At 38.1% G+C, this 15186-nt stretch overlaps 1 protein-coding gene across 3 annotated transcripts in view; it reads left to right on the top strand.

Annotated features, from left to right (window-relative positions):
* LOC143153004 (adenylate cyclase type 6) overlaps window positions 1–15186 on the top strand; it is a 116564-nt gene that overhangs the window by 91586 nt on the left and 9792 nt on the right. For all 3 annotated transcript variants that reach the window (XR_012993699.1, XM_076323709.1, XM_076323710.1), the window contains 13 exons: window positions 134–255; window positions 1033–1125; window positions 3311–3457; window positions 3946–4104; window positions 6121–6369; window positions 7013–7172; window positions 8429–8526; window positions 8709–8793; window positions 9285–9401; window positions 10370–10498; window positions 10902–11140; window positions 12014–12152; window positions 14101–14320. Coding sequence is in view for 2 of the 3 variants with exons in the window: in XM_076323709.1 (XP_076179824.1) it covers window positions 134–255; window positions 1033–1125; window positions 3311–3457; window positions 3946–4104; window positions 6121–6369; window positions 7013–7172; window positions 8429–8526; window positions 8709–8793; window positions 9285–9401; window positions 10370–10498; window positions 10902–11140; window positions 12014–12152; window positions 14101–14320 (1957 nt within the window). In the remaining variant the exon portion in view is untranslated. The remainder of the gene's footprint in view (window positions 1–133; window positions 256–1032; window positions 1126–3310; window positions 3458–3945; window positions 4105–6120; window positions 6370–7012; window positions 7173–8428; window positions 8527–8708; window positions 8794–9284; window positions 9402–10369; window positions 10499–10901; window positions 11141–12013; window positions 12153–14100; window positions 14321–15186) is intronic.

The raw sequence follows: 15186 nt of genomic DNA, 5'->3' as shown, positions 1-15186 counted from the left end.
TCAGTATACAACGAAATCATATGTCTCCTGGGCATGCTCGATAGCGTAACCACCGAAACCTATACGATACGAGAAAATTGCGTTTCGTGTTCCCCTTGGCGTGTAACGATGAATTTTCGCTGATTTTTTTCAGGAACGGCTTTTATTGAGCGTGTTACCGAGGCATGTAGCCATGGAGATGAAAGCCGACATCGCTGGCAAGCCAAAGGATACCATGTTTCACAAAATTTACATTCAAAGGCACGAGAATGTCAGGTGAGCATTGCCTGAAAAAAACTGATGGAAATACCGTCCCTTTGGCCCCTCCCACCGTGCCACCGCGTCTATCCGCCCGATTTGAACAGAAAATAATCAAGGAACAAAGGAGCTGTCGCGTGACTACGAAACGACGTATCGTGGACCAACGATTACTTTAGATCGCTCGTGTCGGTTTTAAGTTTCGACGTACGACGGAAACGTCCATTATCGATAATAACAGGGGGACGACGCGATCCTTGCAAACGAATCTCTCCTACGATCGAAGTACGGGGACGAAGGTAAAATTGGTTTCGATTATCCGGAAATAACAGAGGGACAATACGTTTAGAACGCGTTAAGATTAATCGAGTAACGTTTTTTTTTTTTCAACTCTCGTTTCGACGACACTCGTCGACTTTCGTGTCTCGAAACTTAATCGTTTACAAAGAATGCGCACTGGAACGAAACGTCCTACGGGATGTCACCGGACCTCTAAATTTGCATCCCCGAGTAACGTAAAAATTTCACGCGGAACGGGTACAGTCCTCTCGCGAGATTAACATCGTTGAATAACGAAGAACGATACTGTGTATTCTGTTCGCTGGACGACGTTTTATATTCGTCTCCATTATGCATCAGGGTCGTACACACGTCTATCGCGCGTAGAGTAACGCGTGTTTGTCACTCGTGGCTCGTTAAGTCACCCGACGCGCGCTAACGAATTCCAATTAATAGCGTGACTTAATTACGGGCCGTACCCTGTCTCGAAGAATACAGCACGGTACTATTTTACAGCATCCTGTTTGCGGACATTTGCGGATTTACGTCTCTCTCGGATCAGTGTACAGCCGAGGAGGTGGTCAGATTGTTGAACAAATTGTTTGCATGGTAAGTGAACCCACAGAACGGACGTTCCGTACCGTTTATTGCTTGGTCAACTTTTAAGAAAGAATAATGGATAATGGCTGCTGGGAACTATTGTATCGTGACCATAATTTTCCTTGGATGTGGCTTGGATTTCGGCATGTGTTTCAGAGTTTTGTCAACATTAAGCCATTGAGCTGGACGTCGACGGTCATCGTATATCATCCACTTCTCGCCTCGGCTTACAATCCTGTATAAAAACGAACGTGCTCGATGAAGAGAGAAATCTATACCTCAATATGTCATTGTTTCTGTACGCCCGTTAAATCGCGCGGAATCCATTTATCTAACTTTTCCGTTTTCCCTATATTTTGTAAACGTCGAGAAACTGTTGCACAATGATTCCTTTCTCCGTAATATTGCGTATACTCTAACACGTGTCAGACTGGACACACGGAGCTTTCGATTCGTCGTTGTCGATGATCTTCTTTGTATCGATTACGCAATTCATTTTACGGAGATTCGTATCTCGAGAATTAAATCGTTCGATCGAACGGTGAGTTGTTCCCTCAAATGTTGCATTGATGTTACAACACTTCACTGGCTCGTCTATTTCGAACACTTCACATTTTCTTCAGACCGCACACGTTCTCTTTCGTTCCCACGTATTACCACAACAGGATCCATATTAAAACAAAAATACTATAATAATAACTGGTAGAACAATGAAAAAGATATGGAGTCTTTTAAGGACTCTTCTCGGTAAAGAACATCGACCTTGGTATGCTAAAAGTTAAAGGCTGTTATCGAATTAAAGGTGTCCTCCACTGACCAACAAACATGGTATTATCTTTCACATTCGACCTCAGTTGAGACGTTGTCCATCACTCTATTCCTACGACCTTGCCCTCTCTGATTATCATCTGTTCGTTTCGTTAAAAATTATCTTCGTTGCAAAAAAATTCGAGTCCTTAAAAGAGCTTAAAAGTCACCTGTATCTATTTATCACTAGTGAAGAACTTTTTTTTCAGAGCAAAGGTTTAATACGAAACGTTGTATATTTGATTCGATAAAATTACAATTAAATAACCTGTTGTTCATTATTCGATTGAATTGAATTCGTTTTGAATTCATAAAAAATTTGAAACGAACTCTGCAAACGATCTAATATTTCACAGAAAGTCACAAGAAGTCGTAACAAGGTTGCTGTATCGTTGAATCGATTGCATTATTTCAAAGAGAAATTGCACTGAGATTTAAGAAGCAAAATAAATTGAAAATAAGAAGGAAACAAACGAAATATAATTTCTTCCACCGCATTACTCCGGAGGCAGATTATATAAAAAAATAGAAAGGAAAGAAGTGAATGATAATTTTTTTTTTTTGTAATACGTGACAGCAAATTTGTCAAGCTGCCCTCGTGTTTCTCGGACAATTGATACGAATTCTGGAGCTGACGTCGTTCATAGTCTCTGAAATATTCGGAGACTCGGAATCTATTGTTTTCTTCAGTGTAGACATTTGCTTTAATTTAATACTGTCCTTTGTTCCTTTCCATCAAGTCTATTGGTTCTGTCACGAGCATGCATACGTTCTGTTTATTTACAGAAAATTTAAAGAAGATTACGTATTCTGTTAAAAAATAAATAATAATAAACCAAGGAAACAAGAAAACTCTTTGAATGAAAATTTCGGTTTCAACGATTTTGAAAATTTTTCAATGATAATTTAACTCTTCGGAAAAAACATTGGTGTTTACATTGGGTGATGAACTTTTCGTTTCGATCGTTCACGATATTGTGTATTAAGAGAGATATCGTCGCAATAAAATCAAATAAAACCAACTCAAACAGTAATAATACTTTTTTACCATTTTTCAAGAGAGCAATAAGGTTACGACATATGGTCCCACTGATATTTTTTATCCTAGATCATTTTTGGCGAATTTTTTTAACGAATTTGCACCGATCGAAAGGTATTGTATGTATTTTGTCTATATTACACGGTTAGCACGCGGAAGGGGTTTTATCTTTACCTGATAATGGTGGAGATGATTTAAACGATTAAACGGTAGTACATTTCCACTATCACGGTAATGTTTCTCCGGATAAAACGATAATACTTCTCAGTTCCTCCAAGATATTAAGGAACTTGAGATATTTCGTTCGAGTGAACTTGCTCAGATGGACTCTCTACTTTCTTGCTATAGGTTCGATACGCTGGCGGCTGAACACCATTGCCTCAGAATCAAATTGCTAGGGGACTGTTATTATTGCGTTTCTGGCCTCCCAGAACCCAGACCTGATCACGCGCGCTGCTGCGTGGAAATGGGCTTGGACATGATTAGCGCGATCACGTGAGTTCTGTCAAATTAATTTTCTATTAGAATCAGCCCTCTCGAGTTCGAACAAGTCTGCAACCCTTTCTCTGCTTCGAACCTAATCCGTCGAACGCATCTCGATGAAAAATTAACAGCGACAAACACGTCGATGTACTGTTTTCATCCTGCGATGAAAAATGTGATTTAAATATCCGATGGACTAAATTATATTTGATTTTTTCTTTGACGAGGAAGATAGAGTTTACTCGACATTTTTTTGTCAAATTTAATCACCTTTTAAATTTATTCTACACGCTGAATACATTTTTCTAACATTCTTACGAATGTTACAAGTATTGACAATCTTCTAAAACGGGGTGTTCCGTATTATGCGCGATAATTTGTCGGGAAAGAAGAAAAATGAAAAAAAAAACAATAGACCGATAACAATGACGCGTAAGAACGCGCCCCGATCGAACTATAATCGCAACAATTATTCCTGCGATAGTCGATGGTCTTTTCAGACTGTACCGTGAGGTTGGCGCGGTGAACGTGAACATGCGAGTGGGGATTCACACGGGTAGAGTTCACTGCGGTGTCCTCGGTCTACGAAAATGGCAGTTCGACGTTTGGAGCAACGACGTTACTCTCGCGAATTACATGGAAAGCGGCGGTATACCAGGGTGAGTCTTTGTCCCGTTTCGAGAAGAGAATTCTCGGCAAAGGTTCCCGCGGCAACCGAGAAAAGAAAGCGTCTCTATCCCGAGGACGAAAACGAAAAAACAAAAATGGAGCCCCGGTGAAGGTACATACTGGGTGTTTGTTGCCATGTAGAAAGTACCGTATTGATTCTAGACATAAAAATAAAAAGAAACGTCCGTACGAACATACGTACGATGTGACTTTGTCTCCAAGTTACAGCTTATTTTCTGTTGCAATAATTCTTTCAGTAATGTATAAAAGAAGGGACAATAACTTACAAGTTACTGTAAACACAACATTATTAAACATGTCCCATAGATCGCTTTTTCTACTTTCATTTCCAATAATTACCGACCTGCTGCCACTCCTGCCAACCTATCTCCAATACCAATTACCAACAGCCACTCCTACCAACCTGGCATTGTTGCCAACATATTTCCAACACATACGACTTAAAAATTGGCTCAATATCATCACGAGTTTAAACGAATTTGTAAATGGTACTCGGTACTGTACTATAAATTTCTGGGAAATAGATGGTGGAGGTCCAATTTCCTGACCACTTCGACGGATTTAAATCCAGTCGATTTTTATCTACCGAATCATTAAAATCAATATCAATATTCTACGAAACTCCAATTGATAATATTTAAACACTATATCAACCTGTTAACGAAGGCTGTCGTCAATCAGTACAACATCTAGCTTATTTGAACACATCCGAGAATCAATGGTACGACCTATTTGTATCTGTAACGAAGCTAATGGTAACCACTGTTAGCACTATCTCTGAAGGTAGACGAACAATTATTGTAACGCAAAATGAGCTCTAACTTGAAAACAAAGTCGTAGCAGGTATTTTTTTACACGAACTTCTTTTCTTATTTTTATGTTCCAATCCATATCCACTTTCTATACATGCTTTCTAATGGTGGTCAGTGTAAGGTACACTGTCTCTGAAAGTAGATGAACAATTTTTCTACGGACTTCTTTTCTTATTTTTATGTCCCAATCCATAAATATTTTCCACATGCCAACAGACACCCTGTATATGCAAAGTGGTGGATCGCGCGAGCAGAGCCGTGTCTCTTATTATTCTTCCCTGGTTTCTCTCTGAATAAGGAAGAGAAATTGTACAACGTTCCTTTATGTAATGCACGAGGGTACGACCAGCTACAGAATTGACAAATATTATTCCCATTTAGATTTCGAACTTAAACGGAGAGAAATAGATTTTTCTCCCAAGACTTGAAAGCGTTATTATTTTCCCTTTATCAACATGCTTTTCCAAGAAACTCTTCTCGAGCAAGGAATTCTGTTTTCATCGCGAAACTTTCGCAAAATTCATACCAACTTACCGCGGGATACTTCCTTCCAACTTATTCGGCTTTACGAAAAATAACAAATAACTTGCAAGTTTGTAAATTCTAGGAACATTGCCTCGTTAAAGTATAGAAGACGCTTTAATTCGCTCGCTTTCGTTAATCTTGAAGATAAGTATCTAAAAAAGGATTTTTTGAAAGGCTGGAAAAGTGAACCAAACCAAGACCATTAATATTTTATTTGAATCAAACAAATAGACGATAAGAATATTCGTCTATATTTTTTATATCGACGATCTTGATATTTTTGCACGTAAGTGAAAATTAAAATTCCATTTTAGTTGCATAATAGCCATCCATTTATTTAGCCATCTTAGTAGTAATTGTAAAGTTTGCAACTCTGGTTCCCTTCGGGGGTATAAGTAAAAATTACATATGGATAGAAATTCATAGTTAGAACCCTCCAAGGAGCGCAAAATCGTTGAAAAAAAAGAACCACTGTGGTATCGGTGAATAAATGTTTCGACTCGGATATTGAAAGAAATAGTCTCATCGAGAGGGATGAATTAACTACTTTCTAATGGTGAATAGTTTCCTGCTGGGAATCGTGTAGACGGTCGATAATTAAAACGTTGAATTTCTTTCGACGTTTACCACGCGATTCTCTTCTCACAGACGAGTACACATCACGAAAGAGACCCTGGACTGTCTTGGCGGTTACTACGAGGTGGAGGAAGGCAATGGAGGCGAGAGAAACGCGTACCTTAAGGAGAACAATATCAAAACGTACCTAATCGTCCCCGGGGACACGTTTAAGGGCAATATACCCTCGTCTGGATTGAGAAAGGGTTTACCAGCGAACGGGAACGTGTCCAAGGAAATGAGGGTGATGGGACACGGCTCGCAACACGGCAAACAGACGAAGTAAGCGACCCCGTTTTGTTGTCCTTCTGGTGGTTATGGAAGATCGAGCTAGCGATACAAGCGATGCTTCTTAATTAAGAGCAATTTGCCGAGAGAATGGTACTTCGCGAAGAATATCGATTCATAGCGGTAGCGATGGGACCGAAACGTGTTTCGATACCATCGATACATTTACCCTTGATATCGATACTTTTGGATCGCACCGTGCGAGGGATTCTGTTATTTCTCGTAAAATAAAAATGTTGTTTCTCTCCGAGTAATTGAATATTTTTTTTCAAACAACTTTGATTTCTTTGTGTGTGTACGTGAGTGTGTGTGTCACGTCACGTTAGGGTTGGTCAAAAAGGACAGATAATTTGGTCCAAGTACTAGAGAAGGAATATTTTCAAGAGTTTCATCCTAGAAGTTTAATCTACAAACAATAAAAAAAGAAATAAAACAAAATGAAAAGAATGACACTTTGATTATAGAATATTGTTACAGGTCGCTTTTATAATTATTGTAACAGTATTGAGTAACAGTTACTCGAATAGGTCTTTGTTTCATATTGTCCAATACGTTCAGTTTCCTTTTCGAGAAGAAAGTTACAACTTTTGAAAGTAAAGTTCTTTACGGTGTACTATACATAACCATAATTTCATAGATTGGGCTTCGGAGAAACAACCGAGAGCAAAAAGGATCCAGAAGACGAAGTGAACGAGTACCTGATGCGAGCGATTGACGCCAGAAGTATAGATCGTTTAAGGGCCGAATATTGCACGCCCTTTATTTTAACATTTCGCAGACCCGACGTTGAAGAAAAGGTACACTGATTTTCCATTATACAGTATAGTATTTAAACGAAATATATTGCGCGACGAAGGACTACCCACTTCGTTTTAAAACAACTCGTATATCCACATTATGCGCTAACACGTAAAAGCGTTAGTAGTAGCCTCTTAAATTATTAACACATATTCGTGGTACCGTTGCAATTATTAATAAATTATACGGCACTATTTTCAAGTTGTTCTCACGGTTAGAGTACTTTCTTGTCGACAAATCATGTCAAAATCTTGCAAAGCTTAATATTTCTATTAACTATTTCTATTGTCTAATATGAAACGTTTTGGATCGATAGTAATTGTGTTACTGTAACCACTACTCGTGCTTCTAGCCATTGAATGGATATTTACTCTTCATCGTCATAACATTTTCGACCTCGTTGTAAGTTCTCTTAGGTAAGTTTACTAATGTGCAGAGTAAATCATTTTGTCAGTGAAGAGGATCTACAGCGAGACAGAACACGTTATTAACAACGAAGAATAAATACTCAATGGCTAGAAGAAACACATTTTACAGCTTAATAGCGATGTAATGAAGTGAACGAACTGAGAAAATGGATAATAGATTAATAAAGTAAGGTGAGCGTAATTTCTTTGTGTACGATTGGAGAAAATAAATAGAACATTCTTAGAAAATAAAAATGATACTGCGACAACTCGTGATACATTTAAAAAAAATACTAAATAGTTATGCACATACATATAGAATAGAGAATATTTAAAATTAAAAGGTACTGTATGTGTTTCGTATTATGCAAATGTGTGAATATAAAAAGAAAAAATATGTAACAACATTATGTATTTTAGTTCGAGATTGTAGAGAATTATACGAATAATCTTCCAACGAGCTTGTCATACTCAGTTAATACATTTACATCCATCGGTATTAATTGTATTAATTAATTTGCTCGTCGAGCTGTTTGCATTGAATTAAAATTTAGCTCATCTGCGTTTACAATTTTTTATCTACGATATCAGACTGATAGAAACAAATAAAAGAAGATTCGGATTTAGAATTCTATTATACAAAAGTAAGATTAATATTAAATTTCTTTCGTGACAAAGTCAAGTATTTAAAACGATGGAATTTTATTTATTCTGTTGAAGGAGACTTATTCATTTAATGGAATTCCGAACTGAAAATAAATATTTTCCCTCCGTGCTTTCTATTTTTCATGTAATATAACCATGTTAAAAAAAAAAAACAAAAAAAACGCTTTAACAATTTGTTACAGTATTCTCGTGAAAGGGACCGAATGCTCTCCGCATATTTCGTGTGTTCCGGTTTCGTCTACATGGTGGTCGTGATTGCTATAGCAATCACTCTGTACGGGTAAACGAATCAATCAAAATAAACTCTATTCTTTAAATCAATTTTCCTTTTTACTCTTTCGAAACAAAAATTTAATTATCTTACGTTCACAAAAATCGATCAATTCGAAACTACGTTAAAAATATTTACGTTAAAGATATTCTGTACTTAAAATTTGGAAATGTGTGAAATCTACTTTCTAGGAGCGTGTACTTCTACACGTGTATAGCAGTGAGTACGCTGCTGATCGCCTCGATCAATGGAATCTTATTGGCGGAAAAAAACGCGGTGAGTCTATTAGCTAGTTTATTTTTGATCTGCATATCGCGAGGTTGATTGAGGGCAACTTGTACATCGAATCTATGTATTTTGAGCAATTTCCAGCGCAACTGGATCGATTGCAAGGCTCTTTGGAATCTTGCCACTTCCTCTTAACCTTGAATACGTGGCTGGATTCCAGGTCACTGGTGAAATCATCGATTCACTTATCATATACTGGACAGCTAGGTGTGCTTTGGTCCGAGGAAATTGATGATCGCTGACTTCTCTTATATTTAACATCAAAATAACGTAACGATGATGGTGATCGAATGATCGTTTACGATCTAGTTATAATAGAAATTGTAACAAATAATGTTGCATTGCTACTTACGAGGGAGAAAGTAAACCTGTTTCCCTTCGATTTAAAATCGGCGATACTTACTCGAGGACTGTTGCGAATTTTGAAGAGAAAAATTCTATTTCACGGAGGTAGTAATGAAGAATATATTATTTTTCAGAGGGTACCCAAATACCTTCGAGATTTTGCAGTGCACGTTTTCGAAAATCGCGGCATTGCTCAAGCACTGGCCACGTGCGTCGTTTGCCTAACTTTCATCACGGCCCTGAGTCCTTTGGTACGTACAATGTCAACACGTTTCACCTAAAATTATACAACTTCTGCTATCTTTATTATTTTCATTTATAAAAAATCCCGAATCTAGTATAAACATGGATAAATATGTGTACAAAAACTCCGTACTGGAAAGTCTTATAGTTTCTTTGGAAAAAAATCAGAAAGAAGTCGACGTTTTTCGATTAGATTGTCGGAATACGTCATTAAGGAAGTATACTTCCTAAAGTCTCAACATTGAAACGAAAGAAACTCGATATTTTTGAACTTCTAGACCAATGGAAACCTCGTTAATGTCGCGCGATACACGAAGTCTCGATATAGTTCTTATATGACGTATTTGTACGTCAATTTTTTAGATGAGATCTCGCTAATCACCGAGCCAGAGAATCGATGGGTAACCATCGCCGCTATCTATCACCGCTGTCAGTGCACCAATCGATAAATTTCGTGCAACCACTTCGAGAATTAACACTAGAACTACCGATGGTGAACCGATTACTATTTTTATCAGACTGTATACGTATTTTCGAAGTTAAATGGGGAAAATTAATTTACGAGTACCATTAGTTGTCTATTTTGATTGTGTCCACGAACATTATAGGCAAAAACATCGTTAATAATTAAGTAATTTTAACATTGAAACTACCGACGGTGAACCTATTACTACTTCTATCAAATTACACACGTAGTTTCGAAGTTAGGTAGAGAGAGAGCAAATTAATTTACGAGTAGCATTAGTTATCCATTTTGATAATTGTCCACGAATATTATAGATAAAGACACTGTCGATAATCGAGTAATTTTAAATAGAAGTTTCGAACAAGTCGAATTGACCCCTTTGATGGTTCTAGTGTTAACGAAGCCCCCTGATGATCGTGATCCCTCGATCCTACGTTAGTGGCTCACAGGTCAACCAAGGAAAGAAGCCAACGCAATTTGTCTTCGTCTATCTTTTTCTTCCAATTGTAGATCACGCTTGAGGGTGTACGAGTGTGCAGTAACAGTACGTTCATCGGGGAATGGTTGGATAATTCCAGTGTGACGTTCCAGAGCATCGACACACCTGACGACGTTTGCTATTACACTGTCTTTGCTGACGTAAGTTCCACGAGAGGATCGATTCTGTTCACATTAACGAGAAACACACGGGGCATTCAATACTCTGGCACAAAACTCGATCGAGTAGCAATTGAATTAGCTTAACTCCTCTGTGCTCGTTATTATCGAACACAGCGAACGTTATTCTTTTTTCATCGAGGATCGTTTTTTCTTCCACTTTCACCGATAACGCTGATCTTTATTTGTTATTTATTATTCGAATAAAATTTTACTCACTTCTGACAGTACTCTCTTTCAAAATGATACAATTCGTTAGGATGTTTGAGACCAGAAATTCGTAACAATAAACGATAGGACGCATCAACGTTTAGAAAGTTTCGTGCAGAGATGGTAAAAATTGATCTCGTTTCTTGTGAAAACGAGTCAAATGTGGTGCTTGCAGCTTTTCCCAGTACTTGTGATGCTGGTGATGATAACCTGCGCGGTCTACCAAATCCTGACGTCAGTATTCAAAGTGGCGATACTCAGCCTAGTGGTGGCTTCCTACTTGGCTATCAGTATTTACGAAGCCCTACACGAGAGAGAGGTAGAACTAACTGGAAGATGGCTGGCTGGCGTTTTGGTGGTTTTCTTTATGGCCTGTCTGGTCGCGCACTCGCAACACACGGAGGCAACCTACAGGTGAATTATCCTCAGCTTTCGTTATTAATATTTCACCACAGGACGCAACTGAGACTTATCTTTCCCCACTCATCATACATTCAAACACCATGATTCACTTTATTACTTATTCAGCACTAGGGATTTCCTCGCTGGCAGGTAATTACCACTCAGTTTTTCATCACTGTTTAAAAATTTCCACCAGAACAAAATCTGACTCTACGTAAAGTAAATTGCAATTCTTTTCATAAGACACCTCTTTCTATTTATCATACATCCAGACACAACGGTTCACTCTTCTACTTTTTCAGCACTAGGGACTCGTTTTGCCCAGATGTTTCCAGATCCAGACACTTTTTGAGTTTAGAACTTGTAAGACCAACCCTGAGAAACTGAGAGCTTCCATTAATCGAAGGCAGTCACTTTCTTTAAACCGAACGCGTGTATTTAATCGATCAAATAAATCGACCATTGCCCTTTTGCATCCAGAAAGATGTTACTTAACCAACCCACATGTTTCACGTTTACAGCACGCTCCAACTCTAAATATTTTAAAGTTAGTTACATTTACATCTCGAAGTTGATCACAAATTATATTTTTATCTTCGAACCGATGAATAATTGTATCTTTACGATTTAATCGATACATACATTTCTATAGTTTCCTATTGTTCGTACACGTGTATATTATTAACGTAAAAAAACGAAGACTACTTGTTACGCTATTTCAAATTTCTACCAACAAATTCGTACCGATACAATTCAACCGAAACGTTCACACATTCCGTTGGTAAAACAAGTCGATGAGTAATTGTTTCCGTGACACACGCGAAACAGATTTCAATATTGATTCACGCTGATCTTTAACGAGAGTATTTTTCTGAATCAACGCAGATTGGATTTTTTGTGGAAGCTCCAAGCCACGGAGGAGAAGGAGGAAATGGAGCACCTGAAGGCCTACAATCAAAAGCTATTGGCGAATATACTTCCGGAACACGTGGCGGCACACTTTTTATCTACGGTCAATTCAGACGTAAGGAAACTCCGCGAAATAAAGCAACAGTGAGGGTGTGCATTGTATGCACTCGGTATCTATAATTGCGAAATCCTATACATTGAATGCATCGCGTTTAACGGTGTGTCGATCGCGCGAAGTGAACATTTTTATTTTTTTCATTACACATTTACGAGAATATCGTCAACAGATTGACTCTCCCGATGAAAATCAATCCAAGCGCTACCTCGGACTATTTTTTAATTATACGTGTAATTTATCAACTACGCGTAATTAAAAATGATCCAAATCATTGGTGCAAGTACACTCTCGAATGCACTTCTCGTTCATGGTTTGTTACGAAGTAGTGTACCTACAATTGCGCAATTCTTTTGCCTTGGTTTTAGACTCGGAATGATTATCGGTAATCGTTCGTCTAAACCAGATCTACACGAGCTAAGCTTCGAAGCTTGAAGAGCTTCTCCCACTCCACCTCCATCACCTTAATACAAAGTCATTAACTACCGACACGCGTCCATTACGGTTAATGTCTGCTTTTTTTCATTTGTTTCTCAGTAGATGCACAGAGAACGCGAAACGAGGCAGTATGTAATGGTGGGGAGTGGCCTGACCGAGGTAACATTAGTCTCTTTCTAAACTACTGTGCATTGCTGGAAAGTTGATGACCGGAAGAAATGCAGATACGATTGATCGTACTGGATTAGTCACACGTATGCACGTGTGCATTAACTGTTACACGTACACGTACTCTTAACACCAGAACTGCTGGACACTACAATAGATTCCAGTACATTAAGGTGTTTCTCGTATGTATTTCAGAAAAATCGACGATCGTGGAAAAAGAGGAACTTACGAGGAATTGATTATACGTATGGAGTAGAAAAGTCATAATATCTTTTAAAAATATCTTATGGAATTTCAAGTATATTTTCATTAGTCGTCCCTTTCGTATCTCAATATATTTACATTAATTTAAATACGTAAGAAATCATGAATAATCGTGATTAACGAATGACGCAAATAAATAACGCGAGTGTACTCGGCAAACATGTTTCACTTGTTAATTATTAATCTAGAAATTATTATTTGTACGTTTATTACGATTTAACGAATAAGTCGCGATATTGTTTCTCATTCACAGTAACCACTTCACCATCATCGTTTTCGATGAAAAATGGCCCAATCGCTCCTTTTGACCAAAAACTGTACCAAACAGTGACTCGCTTTAGATGCATTGGCAATTGTTCAACCTGTCGTGGATTTTCCAAGCCCCATATGTGACAATTTTGTTTATTCACGTAGCCACCGAGGTCGATCTGTTCGTAATACTCTCGTAAAGATACAATGAGAAATATAAAAAGTTTCAATTCACAGTAACGGTTTTCACACTGAGACAGGAGCAGCGTCGCTTTGAAGTCCTGCGACCGAGCACTTGAATACGATACTCACTCGCTATTGCTTTTGCTCCTAATGTGTCACGTTCGCTTTTCTCGTTGAAGGGTTCGTGTGCGACTGAATCTCAACTTGAGACAAAAAAGAACAATTTCTGGAATGAATTCGCGACCAACCTCGACTATATGCGATTGTTCGATCCCAATTTTTTGCATACAGTCGAGAACTCTATTCATATTTGTATCAGAGATGGCCATTATTCGAATTGTTTTGAGTAAATATTCGTATAAAGTAATTATCCGAATAGATTCTTTCTAGTTGAATATTTTTTCCGTAGAATAATTATTCGTTCCAACCGAGGAAATTTTACAAGAGTTTATGAATTTTTGTAGAAGTTGTATTTTTATTCTCAAACCTAAGAGTTGCATTTTCATGATCAAACCGAGATCCAACTTTTGAAAATTTTCTATTCGCGTGAAATTATCCCTTGCAATCGATACTTTATCGCGCTAGAAACTCGATCCACCTGTTTTTATCGTATTGGCCACGTTTTGTATGAAATTACCATTTACAGGAGCTGTATCACGAGCAATGCGATTTCGTTTGCATAATGTTCGCCTCGATACCGAACTTTTCGGAGTTTTACGTGGAACTCGAGGCAAATAACGAGGGCGTCGAGTGTCTCAGACTTCTGAACGAGATCATCGCTGATTTCGACGAGCTGCTCGCCGAAGAACAGTACAAGTACATCGAGAAAATCAAGAGCACCGGTGCTACGTACATGGCCGCATCCGGTGAGCAACTCTTTCATTTCTCTCTTATGTTTCTTTTTTTTTTCTTTTTCTTCCCACGCATGCTGCTGCCTTGCAATTAGACACTCTCGAACCGCGCACTGATTAAAATTCGCCTCGCTGTTTTTCCTCGCGTTAAACATTTTTCTACGAGCGCGTGAGTTCGCCGGTAAACTCACGATCGATGTTTTTCCTTTTTTCCTTTTTTTCCTTTTTTTCCTTCGCATCGCTTCGGGAAAAGTTGCACGTTATCCGGGAAATTTTTCTATTCCTCAACGCTTTAGACTGCTAAGAAATGCAGCAACCGTGGAAGTTTCTACCCAAAGAATGAAAAACTTCGTGCAATTTACTCAGAGATAATGAACAATTATTTTTCGCCAAATTGAAATGGTAATTCTGTCGAACGGAACGAGGATCTGATCGTCTTTAAACAAGGTCATCCCCAGAGCCGTGTTCCGATCGATTAATCGATGCTCAACATTCTCTTTTCGACGATCGAATGTTCTTTTCGAACCTCCAAACAATTAAACACTATTCACCGTCAATCGTGTCGCGGGAATATTTAACAACTTTGCGTTTTTTTACAATTTACAATTTCTGTGAAAAATTATATTGCGGATATTTCGAAGACTTGCGAATTAATTGAGAACGTTTGACCAGGAAAGATAATTGTAAATTAATTCTCCCTTTCCTTTTTTCCTTTCAAAGATACATTCATCGTTGGTAGTTCTGGTATTGAACATAATCAATCTGTAGGATTATTCTTTGGCTTCCAAGTCAAAGCAGTCGATTTGCACGACTGTTGAGTTCTGAAATATCGAGAAAAAAAAAAAGAAATGTGAACCTCGACATTTAAACGGTACTTATGG

Source organism: Ptiloglossa arizonensis, chromosome 12, assembly GCF_051014685.1.
Source record: "Ptiloglossa arizonensis isolate GNS036 chromosome 12, iyPtiAriz1_principal, whole genome shotgun sequence".
In the NCBI taxonomy this organism is placed as follows: Eukaryota; Metazoa; Arthropoda; class Insecta; order Hymenoptera; family Colletidae; genus Ptiloglossa; species Ptiloglossa arizonensis.
Note: the sequence above shows the minus strand (reverse complement) of the source record. Positions and strands in the feature narration are given on the sequence as shown.